At 44.2% G+C, this 27,043-nt stretch overlaps 1 protein-coding gene across 1 annotated transcript in view; it reads left to right on the top strand.

The window, feature by feature from the left end:
* Positions 1-27,043, top strand: part of LOC126455967 (Down syndrome cell adhesion molecule-like protein Dscam2) — a 358,909-nt gene that overhangs the window by 75,605 nt on the left and 256,261 nt on the right. The window contains exons 7-10 of the mRNA XM_050091727.1: positions 2,642-2,787; positions 20,633-20,771; positions 20,859-20,978; positions 25,133-25,309. Of these exons, the coding sequence (XP_049947684.1) occupies positions 2,642-2,787; positions 20,633-20,771; positions 20,859-20,978; positions 25,133-25,309 (582 nt within the window). The remainder of the gene's footprint in view (positions 1-2,641; positions 2,788-20,632; positions 20,772-20,858; positions 20,979-25,132; positions 25,310-27,043) is intronic.

The following is a 27,043-nucleotide window of genomic DNA, read 5'->3' as shown; positions in this document are numbered from 1 at the left end:
CGCCATTTAACTTTTCTGTTCAGCGCGACTGAATGCAGTGGATGGTCCATGCGTACACGTGCTCACTCTACCGTTATATCGGTGTACGCCTGTGTCCATCCGACAGCGAGCTCGTGGCATCGGGGCTGTTATACCGATCGCACCTTATTCCGCAGCCAATGACATTACGATCCTTTCAGCGATTTTCATTTTACAGCCTCCAGTTCCTTTCTTTTTGATTTCTCTTTATGAGAGTTATATAACACTGTCGTATTTGGCCGGCTAGGGAAGAAGAGGTGGTACCTGTAACGTCTAGTAAGAAACAAAAACAACATATTATGTAGTAACGAGAAAATTATATGTATCATATTGTGTTATTGTATAAAATTATGTATTTTTTTTATTATTGATTTTTGAGAATATCTGCGTCGGCGAGTAATGAAACCGCCACAGACGATAAATGTCGAACAAAGATTAAAATAAGTAACTAGTATATAATACGTGACGAATAGCAATTTCTTTGTCTTCTTCATCTGGGAGTCGAACGAGTAAGATATCCTGTGTCGTAGTAGCGAACGCTAGTGTAGCATTCTTTTGTCGAGACTAAGAGATGTACGCCATTACGTGTGAATTCATAAAGGTGTGTAAAAAATTGAAATATTTAAATGTTTTAATAGAGTTATGTAAATGAAAACTTGCATTATTAATTGTTAAAGCTTGCTTGCCTATTATCCCATCCTGTTGAGACATTTTTCAGTTATATAAATATTATCTGTGGTGCTGAGCTGCGTGGCGAACGAAAGAGCCGCTGCCGCGGCGTATCAAACGACTTCCAATATAGTCTATCATACCGCAAGGAAGCGGTAAAGTAACAGTAAAATAATATTATTTCTTCTAGCTTCCAGACTTGCAGTGCAGATCAACAGATTTTATGATGTGTTGCAGGTTGACGCGGGCTGCTGATAGTATATAACTCACAGTACAAATAAGTTAATGTACCGTCAAAATCTAATAGGAATCTTGCTGTGCTCCGTTCTGGTCTGGCAAACTTTATAGTGAAAACGTATTTTTTTAATAAGAGTCTCATGTTCTTGTGCTAGTCGTGGTATGGAATGGTGTTTTACCGAGAAACAAAATCCACTGCAAAATTTTGTTGTTGAACGATCATACGAACTGTAACATCAGTGTTCATGACCAAGTAATTTCAATTTTCAATAACTATAAAGTAGGGAAGATATGTTGATTTTTAGAATGAGTTACAGTCATGAAAAAACGTTCCTTTAATTGTAGGCCAGATACAGAACAATAAGGTCTCAATATATATATTTTGCTTTGTTAAAAGGTAATGATGATAAAGAAATTCAAAGCACGGCATTATTAACAGATATTTCGCGGCTCTTTTCGTATATGCGATAATAAAAAACGCGAAACTGGCGCCCAACGTTGGGACTCTCTCTAAGAAAATGTATTAAATTTCCTTCAATTTCACTCTAATGAAAACAATGTATTACACTAAAAACTATTTTGAAAATGTATAAAGGTATTGAAGATCTGAAAGGAGGAGAGTACTCAGTAGATGATGGTATTTCAATAGAAGTGATTAAAGGTGAGGGAAGCTGTGAAAGTGACATTAAAATTCAGGGCTGGAGAACATCAATAATGAGAATCCTGGGTAACCGCGTGTGTTAACACCACCGCGACCGGGATGGGGAATTATGCCGGACCCGCATCGAATTCGCCTGGCGGATTATTGACGAGGGGTCAGTGTGCCGTCCAGCCTGAACGTGCTTTTTTGGTGTTTTCCCCATCCCACTGGGTGAATGCCGGGCTGGTTCCTGTTTTCCATCTCAGAAATACGCTACACCACGCACATTTGCACAGAGATTTTGCTCTATACGCAGACAGATTGGGTACTGCTTCTGTCTTGGGGCCTGAAAAGCAGACCGAGGACGTTAGCTGTTTGGCTTTCTTAAACACTTAGTCAGCCTCACGATCAGCATGTGATTCTCTGATGACGTTGCTACTTTCAGTGAAAATGAGGAAGAATAAGAGGCGCTGTTTAATGGAATGTTCTACTGAGTGAGAGTAAACTAGAGAAAGATTGAAATAACAAGAAGTAAGAGAAGACGAACTACAAAAAGGAAATAGAGTGCCACTCAATCTCCCCTCTCGTTTAGTGTTCTGCAAAACTCGTCCTGAGCGTGCCCTCTGTTTGACTGCTCATCTTGGCTTCTACATATTGCAAATCGAGTAATACAGTGACAACCTTCATTGCTGTTCTGATGTCCTGCCATGCTTTCATTTTCCACAGAAAAAGTAATTCCCTCCTAAATTTAATTTCGTGACTCGAGTAGAAATCGGCAAACTTCATGTTCCGACCAGTTGAAAATTTTGTAAGACCCTTTCACTAGTGCCGCATTGTACATTATCTCCTTGACATGTATCCGAAACAAGAGTGGGATGTCGATCCTGCATTCCATGACTGAGGAGACTGTATGTCTATAATACACTGTCTGGCGAGTTCATGCGCTCGGGCTATCCCGTGAGCTCTCCACACACACATCAACTGCCAGTTAACTGCCCAATAATTTATGATGACCTATACATTTCTATGAGCCCGCGTACGTTTGCACTATTTTGACCTACTGGTGCTGTGTTTCAGGCCCGCCTGTGGTGACGCCGTTCTTCTTCCCGACCAACCTCCGAGAGGGCGGCAGGACCCAGATCAGCTGCACCGTGTCCTCTGGCGACCTACCCATCCGTTTCTCCTGGCTCAAGGACAACGCTCCCATTCCAAAGGCTCTCCAGGTATCCTCAGTTGGCAATATTTTAATGTCATTGATGATGATGATGATGAAGATGATGACGATTGGTGGTACAGGACGCTAAATGGTGAGATCATCATCGCCGTTTGTTACTATCGATTCAGTCAGGTTGTGAAATGCACGATATGATTGTTCAATCCAAGTTTTGCCTTGATTGCAAATTATAATCCAGATTATGGATTACGATTGTTACACAAGCATCTCCACGGTTAGAAAGGGGCCTCCTACTTGTAATCTTTCTTAAATGTACCAAATTTACAGAATATACAAGAACTAAAAATGAACTTGTCACAAAAACCTTGGTTACAATAGGTAACACGTCTCAGGTAGTCTAAACACATGGTATGTCACTACTACTAGGGTGCATTGCTGCACACTATATTTATAAGAACCCAGTCATCCATCTACTAGAGAATGCGAAGGTTAGCAAAGTTGTCACAGTGGACACATTAATGTGAGCACTGCCTGTGTTCGACGTCAACATACACAGACCATAGCTAGCAGTGGAGAGTATGGAGGGATGCGGAACACACTGCAGTCGTCGTTGTAATGCGCAAACGGAGCGATTTATCTGACGTCCAGAAGGGCATTACCATTGGCTTTTGGTGCCAAGGGGAAAGCACTTCCGAAAAGGCTAAGTTTGTAAATTGTTGGCGTGCCACCGGGGTCAAAGTATACCGTTAATGGCAAAATGGCGCTATCCAAAACCAGCGCTGAGACAACTTGTGCTGCCTCATGGGCCATAGATGACAGGATTGAACGACGGCTGCGGACAGGTGTAGAATATAAGAGCAACTGTTGAGCAACTGACGGCCCAGATGAACCAAGGGGCTATCAACAGCTGTTTCCTCAACGACCGTTCAGTGGACTTCGCTGCATATGGACCTTCGCAGCACACGCCTGGTTCATGCACCCATAGTGACTGCTATTCTACATCTTCATCTACATGGATACTCTGCAAATCACATTTAAGCGCCTGGCAGAGGGTTCATCAAACCATCTTCACAATTCTCTATTATTCCAATCTCGTATAGCGCGCGGAAAGAATGAACACCTATATCTTTCCGTACGAGCTCGGATTTCCCTTATTTTATCGTGGTGATCGTTCCTCCCTATGTAGGTCGGTGTCAACAATATATTTTCGCATTCGGAGGAGAGAGTTGGTGATTGGAATTTCGAGAGAATATTCCGTCGCAACGAAAAACGCCTTTCTTTTAATGATTTCAAGCCCAAATCCTGTATCATTTATGTGATACTCTCTCCCATATTTCACGATAATACAAAACGTGCTGCCTAAAAGAGGGCGGACAAGCGTAGTGTAGGCAGTCTGCATGTTGGTCTGTTACATTTTTTAAGTGTCCTGCCAATAAAACGCAGTCTTTGGTTAGCCTTCCTCACAACATTATCTACGTGTTCCTTCCAATTTAAGTTGTTTATAATTGTAATTCCTAGGTATTTAGTTGAATTTGCGGTTTTTAGATTAGACTGATTTATCGTGTACCCGAAGTTTAACGAGTTCCTTTTAGCACTCATGTAGATGACCTCACACTTTTCGTTATTTAGGCTCAACTGCCACTTTTCACACCATTCAGATATCTTTTCTGAATCGTTTGGCAGTTTGGTTTGATCTTCTGATGACTTTATTAGTCGATAGACGACAGCGTCATCTGCAAACAACCGGGGACAGCTGCTCTGATTCTTTCCCAAATCGTTTATATACACTGCTGGCCACCGTAAATGCAACATCAAGAAAGACAGGAGGTAGCACAACAAAATTTATTTTGTAGATAACATGTTGACCAAGTATCAAATGATTACGTTTACAGACGTCTGTGACATGTGGTTCCTGCCAGAATCAGTAGCCAGAGTAGCCGCCATTGTTGGAGATCACCGCTGCCACACGTCTCGGCATTGAGTCAAAGAGACGTTGGATGTGTTCCTGGGGTACAGCAGCCCAAGCAGCTTCCACACGTTGCCAAAGATCATCTCGTGTGGCAGCTGGGGATGTAATCTGGGTCACTCGTTGAGCAACCATGGACCACATGCGAGCCACATGCGAGCCGGCCAGGGAAGCACTTCAATATGGTTATTGACGAAGAACATTTGGACAATGCGTGCCACTTGTGGTCGCGCATTATCCTGTTTAAATATGGCTGTGGCCGAGTCCTGAAGGTAAGGAAGGACAACTGGCTCCAGCACCTCGGATATGTAGCGCCGGCTATTTAAAGTACCGGCAATGCGTACTAGAGGCGTGCGAGAGTAATATCCAATACCGCCCCATACCATAATACCCGGTGCAAGACCAGTGTGGCGGTGCATAATGCAGCTGTCCAGCATCCTCTCTCCACGGTGTCTCCACACTCGAATCCGACCATCGTGGTGCTGCAGACAGAAGCGTGCCTCGTCAGTAAAGACAACGTCATTCCATTCTGCCGTCCACATCCGTCTGTCATCACACCATTGGCGACGGAGACGTCTGTGGTTCTGCGTCAATGGTAGACGAAGCAATGGACGTCTTGCGGACAGACCACTCTGCTGTAAACGGCGTCGAATGGTACGCGCAGACACTGGATGATGCGTTACAGACGCAATGTGCTGTGCTATAGTTCGGGATGTCACTGAGCGATCCGTCACTGCCATGCGCACAATTTGCCTATCAGCACGTGCAGTGCTGCACCGAGGTGAATGCGATCGACCACGTCGGTCAGTCATACCCTCCTGCATCCAACGGTCACATATCCGCATTACAGTTGTTTGCTCTCGTCCAACACGACTAGCGATTTCTCTGTATGATAATCCACAATCTCGATAAGCCACTATCCTTCCTCTGTCGAACTCGGATACTTGATCAAACGATGTTCGCTGTTGTCTACGAGGCATATCTGATCGTCTTGTGAAACAACCACAAGGTAAACACACGTGCCGAACGTACACTCGTCGAAATCGCCAAGCCTTAAATGGTGCTATGAGGTGGCGCCACAGGCGCGCGTGATGTGCGTCTGCGCTGAAATTCTAATCAGTTGCATAACTCATCGCTGCAAACCCATGGCGTAAATTTCACTTGATTCGGATGCTTCCTTCAGGGTGTTGCATTTACGGTGGCCAGCAGTGTAGATGAGGAACAGCAAAGGGCCTATAACACTACCTTGGGGAACGACAGAAATCACTTCCGTTTTACTCGATGACTTTCCGTGAATTACTACGATCTGTGACCTCTCTGACAGGAAATCACAAATACAATCACATAACTGAGACGATATTACATAAGCACGCAATTTCACTACGAGCCGCTTGTGTGGTACAGTGTCAAAAGCCTTCCGGAAATCCAGAAATACGGAATCGATCTGAAATCCCCTGTCAGTAGCACTCAACACTTCATGTGAATAAAGAGCTAGTTGTGTTTCACAGGAACTATGTTTTCTAAGCCCATGTTGACTGTGTGTCAATAGACCGTTTTCTTCGAAGTAATTCATAATGTTCGACTACAATATATGTTCCAAAACCCTGCTGCATATCGACGTTAACGATATGGGCCTGTAATTTAGTGGGTTACTCCTACTACCTGTCTTGAATATTGGTGTGACCTGTGCAACTTTCCAGTCTTTGGGTACGGATCTTTCGTCGAGCGAACGGTTGTGTATGACTGTTAAGTATGGGGCTAATGCATCAGCATCGGCGAAGAGGGCTCTAATTTGCACTCTAATATCGCAACTGGACGCCAGTGAGTGGCGACTCAAACGTCTTGCTCCACTATATAGATGGCCGTTAGTGTGAAACATCTGAAAGCGCCAACACCTTGCAATAACGGTCAGAAGGCTGGAGGAGGGAGCGTTATGGTCTGAGGAATATTTTCGTGGCATTCCACAGTTGGTCTTGTCATTCTGGAAGGCACATTGACTCAACATAAGCATGCATATCTCCTTAGGGCTATCTCAGCTCTACACGCAGTTTGTTTCTGTTCGGTGCCAGCAGGACAATGCAACGTGTCACACTGTTCGCAGTGTACGTGCGTGGTTCAGAGAGCACCAGGAAGAGTTTACCATACTCCACCGGCCACCAACACCCCCCGGATCTGAACCCAATATACGATATGTGGGATCACTTCTATCTGGCTGCTTGCACCGAGGATCGTCTGCCGAGAAACCTAGCGTAGATGGTGACGGCAGTGGAGTCGGCATGGCCCCACATAGCTGTCGGTATCTTCCAGAACATCACTGACTCTCTTCCTACATGTCTCGCAGTGGCCCTCGCTGCAAAACATGGTTATTCAGGCGTTTGATAGGCGGTCACATTAATGTGAGTGGGCAGTGTATGACGAAATTGATCGTATAGTCAAACTGTGCTGTGGCAGAGGAATAGAATGGTAAAAAATTAAGTGAAGCTGATGAATGAAATTATCATCTGCACGATTAAAAAGTAGGGCAAAAGCGTCATCGAAAGTGGGTAGAATAAAAAAAATGTGACTGATAAAGCTGACGGAATTTTTGACACGTCGGAGCATCAATTGAAGGCATAAATTTGTAAAAACACAAAACAATATTAAAATACAAGATGCAAAGTAAAACTAAAAACACACTCCGTTGTTAGGCTGGATTCGTGATTTCCTGTCAGGAAGATCACTGTTTGTGCTAACGGGCGGGTAGTCATTCGGTGAAACGTAAGTGATGTCGAGGCTTCCACAAGAAAGTGTTGTGAGCCCTCTGCTGTTCTTAATCTATAGAATCGATTTAGGAGACAATCTGAGCAACCCTTTTGGATTGTTTGCAGATGACGACGTCGCTTATCGTCTAGTGAAGTCTTCAGAAGATCAAAATGATTTAGACAAGATATCTGCATGATGCATGTAGTGTTAATTGACCCCAAACGATAGAAAGTGCTATATCCTCCACATGACCACAAAAAAACTTCGTTCTGCTTCGGTTACGCTACAAATAAGACAAACTTAAAGGGCCTACAGTAAAGGACAATTTAAATGCGAACCATAAAATAGAAATTATTATGGGCATGGCGAACCAAAGACTGCGTTTTATTGCCAGAATACTCACAATTTGAAGGTGCAACAAGTCTATGAAGAGAATGCCTACATTACGTTTGTCCGTTCTCTTCTGCAGTATTACTGCGAATTATAGGCTCTTTACCAGATAGGACTGACGGAGGTCATCGAAAAAGTTCAAAGAAGGGCAGCTCAATTATATTATTGCGAAGTAGCGGAGAAAGAATCACGGATATGATAGGCGACTTGGGATGGCAGTCGTTAAAACAAAACCTTTTTTCTTTACAGTGAGATCTTTTCACGAAACTGCAATGAGCAACTTTCTTCCTAATATGCCAAACCACTATGCTGACTCCCATTACTTAGGCAGAAATTGCCACCATGATAAAATAAGAGAAATCAGAGTTCGCACGAAAAGATTTATGTATTCATTTTTTCCACGTGCTACGTACTATTAAGGTCGAGAAATTGTCTGAAAGTGGTTTTGCAAACCTTCTGTCAGACAGAGCAGAATGAAAGGCTGCTTCAGTTGCTTGTTTAAACAGATATAACTTGCCTGTTACTGTTACGGTCGACTCCCAAGAATCCAATGTTCTGTACCCAGCCACTAATTTACGTAAGTAAAAGAGGCTGTTTCCTTTACCTACAGCAATCCTGACCGATTTTATATCGGTCTTTGCTAGAAAAGACTCTGCTGGCCGGCCAATGTGGCCGAGCGGTTCTAGGCGCTTCAGTCTGGAACCGCGCAACCGCTACGGTCGCAGGTTCGAATCCTGCCTCAGACATGGATGTTTGTGATGTCCTTAGGTTAGTTAGGTTTAAGTAGTTCTAAGTTCTAGGGGACTGATGACCTCAGATGTTAAGTCCCATAGCGCTCAGAGCCATTTGTCTCTGCTGCGACAGGATTCCTTGACTAATGCCCTCAACAGATTGATCATTGAAGAAGTAACAATCCAGTCCCCACTTCCGGAGGAGACACAGGGTCTTATGTTTACCCCAGCACTGCGGACAGTAAGCCATCAGATAATCTGGGAGACATGTTAGCAAATGAGCACGAAGCTTCCAGATTCGGCTTTGCTTTGCGAATATCTTTGATTTCTGGCTCGTAGAACTGGTCTAAATGCTGTTATTTCGCACCATGTGCTATAAAGAAAAAACCGTGGTTGTTACTTGTCATAAAAATAACACAAAAGATCTTAACAGTGTTCCACTCGGCATTGTCACAGCACTACGCGTTCACTCCGCGAAAAGCTGTAATGCGAATGGTGAGGGCTAAACAGCTGCTTATCTAAATTGGGCTGCTTCGTTATAGCACAGTTCACAATTTAATGGCCTGACGTGTGCGTTAAGCGGAAATAGCAGCAAGAATTTAGCTGACTGTATTTATTCACGTTAATTAAAACTGAAAACCGGCTAAACCATTAATTGTACAATACAGTCCTTCATTTATCAAATAAATGAACAGTAAACCTAATGGAGATTAAAATGGCGTATGTAGTTATTATCGGCAAGTTACGTGACGGTTTCTGTAGTATACTTCATGGCGTGAGGGGCAGACTGCTGCTATGGAGTACATCTATGTCCTGAAATCATTGTGTAGCGGTTTGCAGTTTTATCGTATTTTCAGATTTCTTCTGGCCCAATTCACGGGTACTTCATGGGAACTGTGATTCCTTAGACACTTCAGCGAGAACAGTAATTACTAGTAATCTGATCTTACTTTAACGGACCCTTTGCCAGAATTATACAGGGGACAACGACTCTAATTCAGTACTGAAATATTTAAATAAGTATTTTCGATCTCCAGATAATATATTCTTACATTTCGAAGTTTACACAGTATTATCAGATAATACAATTATCTATTTTGGTGTTGGTCTCCTTTTTTATTGATCACAGTCACTCTCGCATGTTTTCCCAGTTGAAAAGTTATTTCAGTAATTTTCCGGTAAATTTTCATGTGCTGTGTGACGTGGTAGTTAGAATGTTTGCTCATTTACCCTCCCGCCATTCCTGTTGTACATTCTTAATTAGTCACTGTGCGTTGGCCATTTGTTACATATTAAACAGACGGCTCTTTAACCTGGCACTCTTCAATGGGATGTACACTCCCGGAAAATGAGCAAAGAACACACTGACGCAAGTGAACAAGACCTCTTATACACTACTGACCATTGAAATTGCTACACCACGAAGATGACGTGCTACAGACGCGAAATTTAACCGACAGGAAGAAGATGCTGCGATATGCAAATGATTAGCTTTTCAGAGCATTCACACAACGTTGGCGGCGGTGGTGACACCTACAACGTGCTGACATGAGGAAAGTTTCCAACCGATTTCTCATACACAAACAGCAGTTGACCGGCGTTGCCTGGTGAAACGTTGCCTCGTGTAAGGAGGAGAAATGCGTACTATCACGTTTCTGACTTTGATAAATCGGATTGTAGCCTATCGCGATTGCGGTTTATCGTATCGCGACATTGCTGCTCGCGTTGATCTAGATCCAATGACTGTTAGCAGAATATGGAATCGGTGGGTTCAGGAGGGTAATGCGGAACGCCGTGCTGGATCCCAACGGCTTCGTATCACTAGCAGTCGATGACAGGCATCTTATCCACATGGCTGTAATGGATCGTGCAGCCACGTCTCGATCCCTGAGTCAACAGATGGGGACGTTTGCAAGACAACAACCATCTGAACGAACAGTTCGACGACGTTTGCAGCAGCATGGACTATCAGCTCGGTTACACTTGACGCTGCATCACAGACAGGAGCGCCTGCGACGGTGTACTCAACGACGAACCTGGATGCACGAATGGCAAAACGTCATTTTTTCGGATGAATCCAGGTTCTGTTTACAGCATCGTGATGGTCGCATCCGTGTTTGGCGACATCGCGGTGAACGCACATTGTAAGCGTGAATTCGTCATCGCCATACTGGCGTATCACCCAGCGTGATGGTTTGGGGTGCCATCGGTTACACGTCTCGGTCACCTCTGGTTCACGTTGACGGCACTTTGAACAGTGGACTTTACATTTCAGATGTGTTACGACCTGTGGCTCTACACATCCCTGTGAAACCCTACATTTCAGCAAGATAATGCACGACCGCATGTTGCAGGTCCTGTACAGGCCTTTCTGGATACAGAAAGTGTTCGACTACTGCCCTGGCCAGCACATTCTCCAGATCTCTCACCAATTGAAAACGTCTCGTCAATGGTGACCGAGCAACTGGCTCGTCACAATACGCCAGTCACCACACTTGATGAACTGTGGTATCGTGTTGAGGCTGCATGGGCAGCTGTACCTGTACACGCCATCAAAGCACTGTTTGACTCAATGCCCAGGCGTATAAGTGCCGTTATTACTGCCAGAGGTAGTTGTTCTGGGTACTGATTTCTCGGTATCTGTGCACCCAAATTGCGTGAAAATGTAATCACGTGTCAGTTCTAGTATAATATTTTTGTGCAATGAATACCCGTTTATCATCTGCATTTCTTCTTGGTGTAGCAATTTTAATGGCCAGTAGTGTACTTGCGCGGGACACTATGAGAGGATAGTGCATGCGATGATCACACGCTCCACACTGCGGACACACCAGGAACTGCGTTATCAGCCGTGGAATGTTGGAAGCTGCTCAGCGGTTGTTCAGCGCCAGAGCCAGTGCCAGCCAGTTTGCAGTGGTATACAGAGCTCCTGGTGTGTCTTCAACATAGTCAGCATGCCGTGACAGCGTGTACGTAAACCATTTGTGCAACTGACGGAGGTCGGGCGAGGGCGTATAGTGGGCCTGCGGGAGGCCGGATGGACATACACCAAAATTGTGGAACTCGTGGGGCAAGATGTCTCCAGAGTGCGTCGATGTTGTCGCCAGTGGTCAGCAGAAGGTGCACATGCCCGGCGACCTGGGTCCGGTCAGCGGCGACGCACAGATGCACGACATGACCGTCGAATCTTACGAATTGCGGTATAGGACCGCACCGTTGCTTCACATCAAATTAGGGACACTGTTGCTCCGGGGGTATCAGCGAGAACCAGTCTCCGTGAAGCAGGGCTACGATCCCGCGTGCCGTTAGGGCGTCTTCCGCTCACGCCCCAAAATCACTCAGCCCGCCTCCAGTGGTGTCACGATAAGCGTTCGTGGAAGGACGAATGGATGGTTCAAATGGCTCTGAGCACTATGGGACTTAACATCTGAGGTCATCAGTCCCCTAGAACTTAGAACTAGTTAACCCTAACTAACCTAAGGACATCACACACATCCATGCCTGAGGCACGATTCGAACCTGCGTCCGTAGCAGTCGCGCGGTTCCGGACTGAAGCGCCTAGAACTGCTCGGCCACCGTGGCCGGCGGACGAATGGAGACGTGTCGTCTTCAGTGATGAGAGTCGCTTCTGCCTCGGTGCCAATGACGGTCGAACGCGTGTGTGGCGTCGTGCAGGGGAGCGCCAAAATCTAGAGTGTGTACGACAGAGGCACACAGGACCAACACCCGGAATCATGGTGTGGGGAGCCATATCCTACACTGGCCGTTCTCCACTGCTGATAGTAGAGGGAACATTGAGCAGTGAACGGTACATTGAAACCATTACTCAACCGGTCTAGCTACCGTTCATGCACCAACAAGGCGACATGCTTTTCCAACAGAACAATGCACGTCCTCTGTCTCCCGTGCCACCTAACGAGCTCTTGAAGGTGTACGCCAACTACCGTGGCCAGCACGATCCTCAGATCTGTCCCCATTGAGCACGTTTGGGACCGGATGAAACGTCATTTTGCGCGGTCTGCACGACCGGCACGGGATATGGCCCATCTGAGGCACCAGGTGGACACTGCATGGCAGGCCATTCCTCAAGACTACATTCGGCACCTCTCCGATCGTCTTCATGGGAGAATTGCAGCCTGCATTGGTGCAAAAGGCGGGTATACACAGTACTAGCGCCGATTTTGCTCACGCTCTGCTGACTTCACTCACGTGGGTATGGCTCTGTCTTTCTGATCGTGTGTTGTATACGTCGCCAAGAGGGTATCAATAAAATTTCCCTCTGCTGAGTCGACGAATTCATGGTGCTCTTTCTTCGTTTTCCAGGAGTGTATTTTGCATTACTTCATTTACGGTACTGCTAACTTCACTAGGTAGTAGTAGGCGTTACCGAATGCTCTGTGTATTCCGCTTTGCTTTGTTTGTTTATATTGATATCTACAACCATACTTTGCAAACCACTGTGAAGTGCATGGCATGGCATGGCACGAGACACAGAGGGCCATAGACACGGGTTCACAGGTAGATGCCGTGTTTCTTGACTTCCGCAAGGCGTTCGATACAGTTCCCCACAGTCGTTTAATGAACAAAGTAAGAGCATATGGACTATCAGCCAATTGTGTGATTGGATTGAAGAGATCCTAGATAACATAACGCAGCGTGTCATTCTCAATGGAGAGAAGTCTTCCGAAGTAAGAGTGATTTCAGGTGTGCCGCAGGGGAGTGTCGTAGGACCGCTGCTATTCACAATATTCATAAATGACCTTATGGATAACATCGTAAGTTCACTCGATCAGTTGTAGAATTTTGGAACACTTATTATGTTCGAGTATAATGACTTTTCTGGAGACTAGAAATCTACCCTGTAGGAATCAGCTTGGTTTCGAAAAAGACGATCGTGTGAAACCCAGCTCGGTCTATTCGTCCACGAGACTCAGAGGGCCATAGACACGGGTTTCCAGGTACATGCCGTGTTTCTTGACTTCCGAAAGGCGGTTGATACAGTTCCCCACAGTCGTTTAACGAACGAAGTAAGAGCATATGGACTATCAGACCAATTGTGTGATTGGATTGAAGAGTTCCTAGATAACAGAACGCAGCATGTCATTCTCAATGGAGAGAAGTCTTCTAAAGTAAGAATGATTTCAGGTGTGCCTTAGGGGAGTGTCGTAGGACCGTTGCTATTCACAATATATATAAATGACCTTGTGGATAACATTGGAAGTTCACTGAGGCTTTTTGCGGATGATGCTGTAGTATATCGAGAGGTTGTAACAATGGAAAATTGTACTGAAATGCAGGAGGATCTGCAACGAATTGACGCATGGTGCAGGGAATGGCAATTGAATCTGAATGTAGACAAGTGGAATGTGCTGCGAATACGTAGAAAGAAAGATCCTTTATCATTTAGCTACAGCCGGCCGGGGTGGCCGAGCGGTTCTAGGCGCTACAGTCTGGAACCGAGCGACCGAGCCGGCCGAAGTGGCCGTGCGGTTAAAGGCGCTGCAGTCTGGAAGCGCAAGACCGCTACGGTCGCAGGTTCGAATCCTGCCTCGGGCATGGATGTTTGTGATGTCCTTAGGTTAGTTAGGTTTAACTAGTTCTAAGTTCTAGGGGACTAATGACCTCAGCAGTTGAGTCCCATAGTGCTCAGAGACATTTCGAGCGACCGATACGGTCGCAGGTTCAAATCCTGCCTCGGGCATGGATGTGTGTGATGTCCTTAGGTTAGTTAGGTTTAAGTAGTTCTAAGTTCTAGGGGACTGATGACCTCAGCAGTTAAGACCCATAGTACTCAGAGCCATTTCAACCATTTAGCTGCAATATAGCAGGTCAGCAACTGGAAGCAGTTAATTCCATAAATTATCTGGGAGTAGGCATTAGGAGAGGTTTAAGATGGAATGACCACATAAAATTAATCGTTGGTAAAGCAGATGCCAGACTGAGATTCATTGGAAGAGTCCTAAGGAAATGCAATCCAAATACAAAGGAAGTAGATTACAGTACACTTGTTCACCCACTGCTTGAATACTGCTCACCGGTGTGGGATTCGTACCAGATAGGGTTGATAGAAGAGATAAAGAAGATCCAACGGAGAGCAGAGCGCTTCGGTACAGGATCATTTAGTAATCGCGATAGCGTTACGGAGATGATAGATAAACTCCAGTGGAAGACTCTGCAAGAGAGACGCTCAGTAGCTCGGTACGGGCTTTTGTTGAAGTTTCGAGAACGTACCCTCACCGAGGAGTGAAGCAGTATATTGCTCCCTTCTACGTATATCTCGCGATGAGTTCATGAGTATAAAATCAGAGAGATTAGAGCCTACACAGAGGCACACTGACAGTCTTTCTTTCCACGAACAATACGAGACTGGAATAGAAGGGAGAACCGATAGAGGTACTCAAGGTACCCTTCGACACACACCGTCAGGTGGCTTGCGGAGTATGGGTGTAGTTGTAGACGTAGAGGGTACTTCCCATTGTACCAGTTATTAGGGCTTCTTCCAGTTACCATTTATTCATGGAGTATGGGAAGAAATAGTGTTTAAATGTCTCTGCGCACAGTACAATAAGCCTAATGTTATCGTCTCCATCGCTATGAGAACGAGACGTAGAGGGTTGTAGTATATTCCTAGATTCATTTAAACTGGTTTTTTAAATTTTGGAAGCAGGTTTTGTCAGGATAGTTTCCATCAGTCTTCAAGAGTCCAGTTCGCTTTCTTTTGCATCTTCGAGACACTCGCCCGTGCGACAAACAAATCTATGACCTACCCCTCTTTTTGTACGTCCATTTTTCCCCTGTTAGTTCTATTTCGTATGGGCCAACACATTTGAGCAATACTCTAGAACAGGTCGCACGAGTTATTTCTAAACAATCTTTTTTGTAGACGTTTTACCAATATTCCACCAATGAATGGGACGTTGTCAACTGCTTTACCTACGACTGAACCTATATGAGCGTGCAATTTCATATCCCTCCAAATTTTTATATCCAAGTATTTGTATGAGTTGACAATTTCTATTTTTGGTTCGTTGATATGAACTACATAGTTCTATGAACTACAAAGATTTACATTTGTGAACGTTAAAGCAAGCTGCCATTCACTTCGAAATCTTATCAAGGTCTGACTGAATATTTGTGCTCCTTCTATTAACCAAAACTTCATTATAGATAACAGTACCATCTACAAACAATCAGAAGTTACTACTAGTATTGTCTGCAAGTTCATTAATATACAGCACAGGCCGCAAGGATACCAACACACTTCCCTGGAGCCCGCGTGAAGTTATTTCCACATCTGTCGATGACTCTTCATCCAAAACAACGTTCTGCATCTTCCCTACCAATAACAGCCCAGCTACAAATTTCGCTTGATATCCCATACGTTTATAGCTTACGTTTATGGCTTTTGTAGATTTGGAGAAACCTTTTCACAATGTCTACTGGAATTAACTCTTTAAAATTTCGACAGTAGCGGGGATAAAATACAGGGAGCGAAAGGTTATGGACAACTTGTACAGAAATCAGACGGCAGCTATAAGAGTTGAAGGGCATGAAAGGGAGCGGTGGTTGAGAAGGGAATCAGACAGATTTGTATTATATCCCTGATGTTATTCAATCTGTACATCCAGCAGTTTGATGAAGGAATTAAAGTTCAGGCAGAAGATATAAAAACTTTGAGTTTTGTCTATGAATCTGTAATTCTGTCAGAGACACCAAAGGACTTGGAAGAGCAGTTGAACGGAAGGAGCAGTGTTTTGAAAGAAGGATATAAGGTGAACACTATCAAAAGCCGGCCGCGGTGGCCGAGCGGTTCTAGGCGCTCAGTCCGGAACCGCGCGACTGCTACGGTCGCAGGTACGAATCCTGCCTCGGGCATGGATGTGTGTCATGTCCTTAGGTTAGTTAGGTTTAAGTAGTTGTAAGTTCTAGGGGACTGATGACCACAGCTGTTAAGTCCCATACTGCTCAGAGCCATTTGAACCACTATCAAAATCAAAACAAGGATAGTGGACTGTAGTCGAAATAAATCAGGGGATGCTGAGGGAATTAGATTTGGAAATGAGACACTAAAAGTGGTAGATGAGTTTTTCTAATTTTGGGAGCAGAATAATTGATGGTGATCGAAGTAGAGAGGATATAAAATGTAGACCGGGAATGGCAAGGAAAACATTTCTGAAGAAGAGAAATTTGTTAATATCGAATACAAATTTATCTTGTATGGGGGTGAAACGTGGACGATAAACAGTTCAGATAAGAAGAGACTAAAAGCTTTTGAATTGTGGTGCTACAGAAAAATGCTGAAGACAAGATGGGTAGATCACGAAGCTAATGGGGAGGTACTGAATAGAATTGGGGAGAAAAGAAACTTATCACACGACTAAAGGAAGGGATCGGTTGTAGGACACGTTCTGAGACATCAATAAATCACCAGTTTAGTACCGGAGGATAATGTTGGGGGAAAAAATTGTAGGTGGAGACAAAGAGAAGAATACATTCAGCAGGTTCAAATAGTTTGCAGTAGTTATTTTGAGATGAAGAGGCTTGTAAAGGACAGAATAGCATGGAGAGCTGCATCAAACCAGTCTTCGGTCTGAAGACCACTTCCACAGCAACAACAACCCCATACGCTCGTATTTCCGATAGTGGAAGCAGGTGTGCCACTGACAATGCGACCACGCCTTCTCGTCATGGCCGATTTCGTCCAAATTTATGGTATACGCGGATGCCGGTCTTGCCGAGAAACGAAAGTGACGGAAGTGTGAGCTCCAGATGGTCAAGAAATTTTTGTTACGGGTCTGGAGATGCATTATCCATGTATGTTAGCGCAGTTTCCAAGCAGCGTTTCGTTCAGTTGAAAAAGTACAGAACGGTAATCCGAGGATCGTGGGATCGAGTCCCTATGCGGAATCTTCTTCTTTTCTTCAATTTTTATGTTACTTACACTCCAAATAAGCCGAGAGACTGCTCGGCGTATTGTATTTATTAGTACTGTCATAAAAGGCATGAAAAGAAAACTCCAAACAAAATTTGGCAATGCAAATAAATTTCGAAGAAGGGATTGTAAGACACACACGAGAACTTCGTACAATTAGATACTTTTATTATTTTACAGTAGTTGAATTACACGTATTCGGGTAACAGTCATCGTAAAAATAAGGGAAGTAGTAATTTTCACGGCGTCTTTCACACGTTGTAGACGCCGCATTTTTACAATTACATAGTTGTTTTAAAGTTTATAATCAGAAGAAGGCTTTGTTTACAGTCGCAAAATGTTCTCTCTCGTCGCGCAGTTTGCCAGTAAACCACGCATGTCGCATCATTCCGCTAAATATTGGTGAGGATAGCTTGTGATTTACAATGGAGTGTGTTTTCATGCAGTCTTCTGTGGATGCGATTTCTGTCCTTCTCTCTATGAGGTAAGAACAGTTTTGGATCTTTCTGGTCAAGTTCTTTAGCTGACGAGAAAAATAGACATCACAGGGTGGCACTAGCGGTGTGAATTTGGGAGAATCACTTTAATACTGCACGATAACAACCCCTCTTCTTCTTGAAATTTTTGGTTGTATAGCCGTAGATTTGTTTGTTTTCCTTATGAGTCAATTAACATAAGAATATTGCTGTCCTGTACAGGATATAACCGCATCAAATACAATGTATTATGTATTGTCTCGGTTTATTTGCAGTGCAAATAAGGTAGAAACTGAAAATAAAAAGAAGTATCCACACAGATATTCAAATCCACGACCTTCAGATTATCATACTCTACTTTTTCCGCTGTGCCAACCGATGCGTAGAAACCACGCTAAGATAAACGAATTATTCCGCTCCAGACCTGCCCCAAAAATGATATTTTTTTCTTTTTTTTTAATAAACGCTCAGTTATCCGGAACTCCCACTTCTGCCACTTACGTTTCTGTCCAAATTCGAACGAAATCGGTAATGACGAGTAGGCGCGGTCCCCGTGTCAGTCGAATGGTTTTCGGAAGTCACGAGATAATGCATCTACCTGACTGGCTTTCAGGTTGTTACATGCGAAAAGTGCGAGTTGGGTTTCACTTTACAGATGTTTTCGGAATCTATATTGACTGCCGTGGAAGAAGTAATTCTGTTAGAAATACCTCATTGCATTTCAGATCAAATTTGTTCCAGCCTTCTACAACAGTAGGATGTCAATGGTATTGGACGGTAGTTTTGAGGATCATTCCAGCTACCCTTGTCGTATAAGGCTGGCCTCATCAGGTCTTACTCTCGGTCTATTATTGTTGTTGTTAGTGTGGTCTTCTGTCGAGGACTTGTTTGATGCAAGTTCTCCACTCAATGGTAGCCTCTTCATTTCAACATAACTGCCGCAGCCTACAACCCTTTTATTAATAAATAGAAATTATAACGACCGAAAGCGAATCATCATTCCCTTTTGGACGTCAGATATTTTGCTCCGTTTCCGCATTACAACGTCTGCACTGTTTCCCATGTCCCCCTAACACGCTGTACATACCTTCCTCGTCTAGCTCTACCACGAGACTGGACAGTTTATCTTCATTTCTGAAATCTAAGTGGTCAGTATTTTTGTCACAGAAATCTCAATATTGAAATTTGCTGCCAGTTTAAAATTGTGTGCCGGACCGGCATCCAAACACGGTGTCCGCATCTCGTGGTCTAAATGGCTAGCGTTGCTGCCTCTGGATCATGGGGTCCCGTGTTCGATTTCCGGGCGGGTCGGGAACTTTCTCCGCCCGGGGTGTTTGTGTAGTCCTCATCATTTCATCATCATTCGGGAACAGTGGCGTGACTGGACTGCAAAAATATTGGGGATTTGTACGGACACTGATAATCGCGCAGTTGAGTTCCCCACAAATCAAGTGCGAGGGTTGAACCTTAAACAGTGGCAACTATTTATTCAAAGCGGATACAAAAGAATTACATGTTACCTGTTACTGTCCTCAAAAGTAGTCACCAGCGTTGTGTAGAACCCGTTGCCAGCGATGTGGAAGGCGTAACATAGCGTTAGCAGAGCCTGTTCTGTTGATGGTGCGAATGGAGCCGTCTACTGCTTGTCGAATCTCTGGAACAGTTCTGAAGCGAATGCCACGAAGTGGTTCCTTCATCTTCGGAATTAAATCAAAGTCACAACGACTCAAGTTCGGGGAGTATTGTGGATGGTACAGTACTTCCCATTCCCATCGACCGAACAGAGCAGCTACAGCTTGCGCTGTATGCGCCCGCTCATTGTCGTGCAAAATGATGGATGGGTTGTTCGTTCCGATAGTTGAGTGGTCAGCGTGACGGATTGCCGTCCTACGGTCCCCAGTTCGATTCCCTGCTGGATCGGAGATTTTCTCCGCTCAGAGATTGGGTGTTGTGTTGTCTTCATCATCATTTCCCCATGCGGCATGCAGGTCGCCCAATGTGGCGTCGAACGTAATAAGATCTGCACCAAGGCGGTCGGACCTGCCCCGCAAGGGGCCTCCCGGCCAATGATGCCCAGCGCTCATTTCTGTTTGCATGGGTGGGTTGCGCAGAAAGTGTCGCCGCTTCTTTCGCAAAGATGGTTGCAGGGGATGCTCCAAAAACGAACAGTAATACTGTACACTGGCGGTCTGTCGTGGAGGAACGTAATACGTTAGGATAACACCATCACAGTCGTACACGAGAATCACAACTTTAGAGCACTCCATTCGCTCCATCTACAGAACAGGCTCTGCTAACGGTGTACTACGCCTTCCGCATCGCTGGCAACGGGTTCTACACAAAGCTGGTGACTACTTCGAAGAACAGTAACAAGTGCAAACATGTAACTCTTTTGTTTCGGTTGTGAATAAATAGTTGCCACTATTTAAGCTCCAGCCCTCGTATCATCATCATCATCATCATCATCATCGAACACGGAACTTCCTCAAATCTTCGAGAAGTGTTCTAAGTATAGTCGTGGTCTGTTACACAGTTTTAATCTGCCGGTAAGTCTCAAATCAGCTCACACTCCGCTGAAGCGTGACTAGTCACTTTAGAAATCCCAATATTCTTTACACATGATCTATTTAGAAAATGCGTGTTGCCGCTACGTGCAGGTGACTGAGAAACACGCGGGCGAGTTCTACAGCTTCCTGGCGTTCAGCAAGCTGTCGGCCGACCACACGGGCACCTACACCTGCGTCGCCTCCAACAACGCAGCCAGCGCCAACCACTCGGCGCAGCTGCAGGTCAACGGTGAGTAGGGGCCGTCCCTTCACACGATGGGAGGGTCGACAGAGAAGCGCAGGGGTGGTGCCTGATGTTCCGCGTCTTCTATTACAGTGTCGCCGCGGTGGCTGATACAGCCCAAGGACACGTCTGCCTTGGCTGGTAGCCCAGTGACTGTCCATTGCCAAGTGCAGGGTTTCCCTCAACCTATAGTCTCCTGGCTCCGCGGACAAGGTAAGACAACTACCAAGAATATCCTCCACGAGTAATGAGTGTGTTGGGTTGGGACACCACGAATGTAGTGTGTGGACATGTAAGGTGAGAATGTTGGTCTCGCGGGAAGCGTGCGCGAGATAGTCCCTGCAGTTGCACTATCCTCTGTGCCCTCGGTGGCTCACAAGGGAACCTCCCCATCGCACCCCACTTAGATATAGTTGGCACAGTGGATAGGCCTTGAAAAACTGAACGCAGATCAATCGAGAAAACACGAAGAAGTTGTGTGGAACTATGAAAAAAATAAGAAAAATATACAAACTGAGTAGTCCATGTGCAAGATGCGCACCATCAAGGATATTGTGAGCTCAGGAGTGCCGTGGTCCCGTGGTTTGCGTGAGCAGCTACGGAACCAGAAGTCCTTGGTTCAAGTCTTCCCTCGAGTGAAAGTTTAAATTTTTATTTTCAGACAATTATCAAATTTCAGGCACTCACACATAATCAACTTCGCTCTCCAAAATTCCAGGACATGTTCAGATTTGCTTGGACATATGCAGGATTTGACGGTCTACACGCGGAAAAATTTGAAAACGTTAAAAACATATGTTTTGACAGAGCACAGGGAAAACTGTGCGGCTGTGAAACTGTTGCATTCATTTTTTGCAATGTGACAAACTCTTATGTTTTCATCACTTTTTTGGAATTGATTGTCACATCCACAATAAAACTTAAACTGGGAAAGGTAGAAGAATCTTTTTACCCATTCGCCAAGTGTACAAGTTAGGTGGGTCGACAACATATTCCTGTCATGTGACGCACATGCCGTCACCAGTGTCGTATAGAATATATCAAACGTGTTTTCCTGTCGAGTTTTTTTTTTAACCTATCAGTTGCGATCAAATGTTTTCGGTTCCCATTGGAGAGGCACGTCCTTTCGTCCACTAATCGCACGGTTTTGCGGTGCGGTCGCAAAACACAGACACTAAACTTATTACAGTGAACAGAGACGTCAATGAACGAACCGACAGATCATAACTTTGCGAAAATACAGAAAGTAAACTTTTCACTCAAGGGAAGACTTGAACCAAGGCCCTCTCGTTCCGCAGCTGCTCACGCTAACCACGGGACCACGGCACTTCTCGCGCTCACATTATCCTTGATGTTGCCTATCTTACGCATGGACTACTCAGATTGTATATCTTGCTTATTTTTTTTATAGTTCCACACAACTTCTTCCTGTTTTCTCGATTGATCTGTGTTCACTTTTTCAAGGCCTATCCTCTGTGCCAACTTATAACTAAATATGAGGGGTGCGATGGGGGGGGGTTCCCTTGTTAGATGGATAGAACGTCTGCCATGTAAGCAGGAGATCCCGGGTTCGAGTCCCGGTCGCGGCACACATTTTCACCTGTCCCCGTTGATATATATAAACGCCCGTCAGCAGCTGAAGGTATTAACATATAATTCTAATTTCGAACTACCAAGAGATCTTCCGGCGTTCGCTCACACTGGTAAAGATAACAACGTAGTTAAAAGTGATGTGCTCACTCATGCTCTCTGGCAATAACATGACAAATACGAAAGTGATCCACAACATTTTCGCAAAGAGCGAGTTTCTGATACTCTTCACTGTTAAACAGGTTGTCACCCAGCACGGAATACTAACCCATTGCGAGAAAGAAAAGGCAGTGGAGTTGGTCATTGGTGTGACAAGACGTTATTGCCTTTACGCTGTTGTAGCGTTTATGATTTTATAAAATTTTACAAACTCGATAGGGTGTTTACAAAAAAATATGCTATATTCTTAAAGGAAATAGTACTGCCCAAACTAGACAGTTCTGAATTAACAAGAGATACGATAAGAACAGTGAAAAACTAATTTGAAAAAGTGAAATATAAGGGGCCGTCAAAAAGTTCCCATTTTACTGCAGCGTAAATGCGTTGTAGCGCAACTCCGATGCGGGTACATGAGCACTGAAAACTAGGCAAGGGATTAATGTGGCATTACTGCCTTTCCGATGGTCGTGCAGAAAATACCAGAACGTGAACTACGTGGAGTTTATCGACTTTGTTTCCAATTGCGTCCAAACAGGAACAACGTTATTCTTTTCTTGGCTGCCGAAGGACAAACCTCGGTAGGTATCCGCTGCTTCATGATAACGCATGTCCCCATATCGCAGATGTCATAACGCAGAAGTTACGGCAACTCAAGTGAGACACACTCGAGTATTCTACTTAACTTATAGTCCTCCTGATCTATCATCCCACCCCCCTTCCCCCCAATAATGAGACTATCATGCCTTCTTAGAAAAGGACATGAAGGGTCGGACGCGGATGTATAGCACGTAGTTACAGACTTCTTCACGCAGCAGGACACTGTGTTTTATCTACCGCGTATCTCCTACGTGCTTCGTCGGTGGAATGATTGCCACAAAGTCCATGGCGATTCTGCCTGAGTGGCTTACCGAATCTGGACTGTGCGGCCTTCGAACGGAAACTTTTTTGATTGCCGCTTATAGACGAAGGCAGACAGAACAGTTATTTCTACCTGTTAAACACCGTTCAACGACGTGGGCTTTGCCAGATTTCATCACTGGTCGAACGGAAACTTTTTTGATTGCCCATTATACGAGGTGCGGCTAGAAAAAAACCGGACTGATGATGGAAAAGACATTTATTTACAATTATTTACAATTTCATGTTATCTCCTTCAATGTACTCTCCTCCTCGGTCTCTACACCGCTCCATACGAATTTTCCACTGTTCATAGCAATGCTGCAGATCATTTTCGGTAAGTCCATACATTACTTCCGTCGCTTTTTCTTTTACTGCTTCAACAGTCTCAAATCTAGTTCCTTTCAAAGCTGACTTGACTTTAGGGAAAAGAAAAAAGTCACAGGGGGCCAAATCAGGTGAGTAGGGTGGATGATCTAAGATGGGAATGTTGTGTTTTGCCAAAAACGTCTTCACTGACAACGCACTGTGAGCTGGGGCATTGTCTTGGTGAAGGATCCATGACTTTTTTCTCCACAAATCGTTCCGTTTTCTCCGTACTCGCTCACGTAGGGTAGCCAGGACGCTAATGTAGTAATGCTGATTCACTGTTTGTCCCTCTGGTACCCAATCAATGTGCACAATCCCTTTGATGTAAAAAAAAAACAATAATCATTGCCTTGAATTTCGATTTTGACATTCGTGCTTTTTTTTGTCGTGGAGAACCAGGAGTTTTCCAATGCATCGATTGGCGTTTAGTTTCGGGATCGTAAGTAAAAAACCACGATTCATCGCAAGTAATAATATTTTGTAAGAAGGTGGGATCACTTTCAATGTTTTCCAGGATGTCAGAACAAATCATTCTTCGGCGTTCCTTCTGTTCAATTGTGAGACCATTGGAACCATTTTTGAACACACTTTGTTCATGTTGAAACTTTCATGAAGAATCTGCCTAACACTTTCCTTGTCAACTCCTGTTAACTCAGACACTGCTCTGATTGTTAAACGGCGATCTTGTCGAACAAGTTTACCGACTTTTTCAATGTTTGCATCAGTTTTTGCTGACAATGGTCTGCCAGTGCGAGTGTCATTACTGGTGTCTTCGCGGCCATCTTTAAATCGTTTAAACCACTCAAACACTTGTGTTCGCGATAAACAATCATCGCCGTACACTTGTTGTAACATTACAAACGTTTCACTTGCAGATTTTCCTAGTTTGAAACAAAATTTGATGTTAACACGCTGTTCTTTCTGTACACTCAACATTTTCCGACGCACAGACAAAACGTCAACTACTTAAAACAGACGCCACGGGCAGACTGAGTGCAGGAGGCAGATGAAACTCTAGCAGTAGGCGGAGCGAGAGTCACGTGACAGGCCACGCGACTTTCAGCCTTATTGCATTCGTTTTATTGTTTCACCAGTACTAGTCCGGTTTTTTTCTAGCCACACCTCGTAGACGAAGGCGGACAGAACAGTTACTTCTACCTGTTCAACATCGTTCAACGACATGGGCTTTACCAGATTTCATCACTGGTCCGAATTGCTTTCTGAGTTCAGATGGGAACACTTGGTTGCGTACATTTTAAAACCTTATGTATTTATTCGTTCAGGGTGACGTATACAAGACAGATTACGAAACAGAATTTTTTTAAAAAAATCTACGTGCATTTCGCTTGCAGATGGGAAAGCGTCAGACTTTCAGCCTCTGGGCTACATGGAGTCACATATGGTGGTACTCGCCAACGGAACGCTGTCCATAAACCCTGCCACGTCATCGGATGAAGGCTTCTACCTGTGCCGCGCCGACAACGGTATTGGTGCCGGCCTCAGCAAGATTGTCCAGCTAAACGTCAATGGTAATTTTACGTACATCTCGTATGTGCATGTTATTAGCAGCTCATTGCATAAGATATACTTTTGTCACATTTGAACTATAAAATTAACGGCATCTTGGTTTAAGGTTTTTTTAGTCAAATATTTTCAATGGAATTTGAGACAACCAGCCAGTGACGTTTTATTGGTAATGGAACACTTCTCTGACACTGTCGGTTGGTACAACTAATTTCCTCTGTTCTCCACAAAACAAAAACAAAAATTTCAGGCAACTACACTTTTCACGGTATCACGTAGTACGTTTTCATCACGTCCCAGTAATACGTGGCGCTGGAAAGGAAGCGCTTCTTGAAGGCCTCCGTGTTATTTATAATTAAACTAATCTTATTTTTCACCAACTGCCACATGGTCGCGTATACAAACAGTGATCCAATACTGCCAATTGTTTTTTATTCCAGTCTTTGATCACAATATCAATTCTTTAGACGATGACCGGTTTCAGTCCGTAATGACCATCCTCAGATCTATAATATACAAATATATACACCCAGTGAGCAGTGTGTCTTTCAACATAATGCACCAATACGTATCACAATTTACCATCATACAACCAGGGAAATGTACAGATAAAATACGGTAAAATGTACCTTTTTTACACCCTGTCCTAAAGTGATAAAGCCATAATGGCATCGTCAAAACATATAAATATAATCAGCACAGCATCGTCACATAGATCTAAAATAAGGTGTAGAATAGGCCACATCGTCCCCACAGTCATTATTGCAACTTGCTACTGAAGTACAGTAGCTACTAGAAATCTGTTTGCCTACATCCTCCCTAGATGTCGCTACTGTGGGCTTAGATGCAGTCATCATTTACGCAAAAACCATAATCTGATAAAAACACATCATGTAAAATACATGTAACAGACTTTTAAAATTGATAACTATCATAGAAACCAATTGTGATACATTAAAAGACGAATACAGTTACCCATATAAAATTATTAAAAGGAAATATATGAATAGAATAGGACCGATCCTTTTTATGGTGAATTTACAGTCAACATTCAATATACGTAATACATTGCCTTTAGCAATCTATAAATTGCCTATGAAAGATAAAATGTCTATATGACAGCTGAAAAAAAAAAAGACAGATGAATGATCAGCGCCCTCTGTCGGGTCGGCCGCCAGGATGTTATTTAGGCGCGTACCGATCTTAAAAACTTAACTACTAGAGGGCTTTACATACAACGTGACATGTCTCCCACAGAAAACTTTTAAACACATTAACGATCAACAAATAAAATTATATAGTCTGGCTACACATTCAATGAGTAGGTAGGACGTAATCAGTTACAGGATTAGTGCGATTTATGTATAGAAGTAAGATAAATGCCAACTGCCCTCGACATAAATCCTTAAGTAAGGCTAGGTATAAATACGCGGGGCATTATTTGGTCATTCCCCACCCCCCAATACCCTCTCCTTCTTAATGACCATCCCTTTCCTGACATCCTCAGTAAGGCCAACCACTTTGCCTCTCACCTCTCCGATGTTTTTTCCATTCCAGATGATCCCCACTTTGCTTATTCCCTCTTCCCTGACGTCATGGACCGTACGAATACCTCTGTTTCTCCCCTTGCTCCTAGCTTCCAGTGCTTGGGCCACACACCACCATCTGAACTTAACACTCCCATCACTACACAGGACATCAGCCTCACACTCCGCACTAAACGCAACACTGCTCCCGGC

This window comes from Schistocerca serialis, chromosome 1, assembly GCF_023864345.2.
Source record: "Schistocerca serialis cubense isolate TAMUIC-IGC-003099 chromosome 1, iqSchSeri2.2, whole genome shotgun sequence".
Classification (NCBI taxonomy): Eukaryota; Metazoa; Arthropoda; class Insecta; order Orthoptera; family Acrididae; genus Schistocerca; species Schistocerca serialis.
Note: the sequence above shows the minus strand (reverse complement) of the source record. Positions and strands in the feature narration are given on the sequence as shown.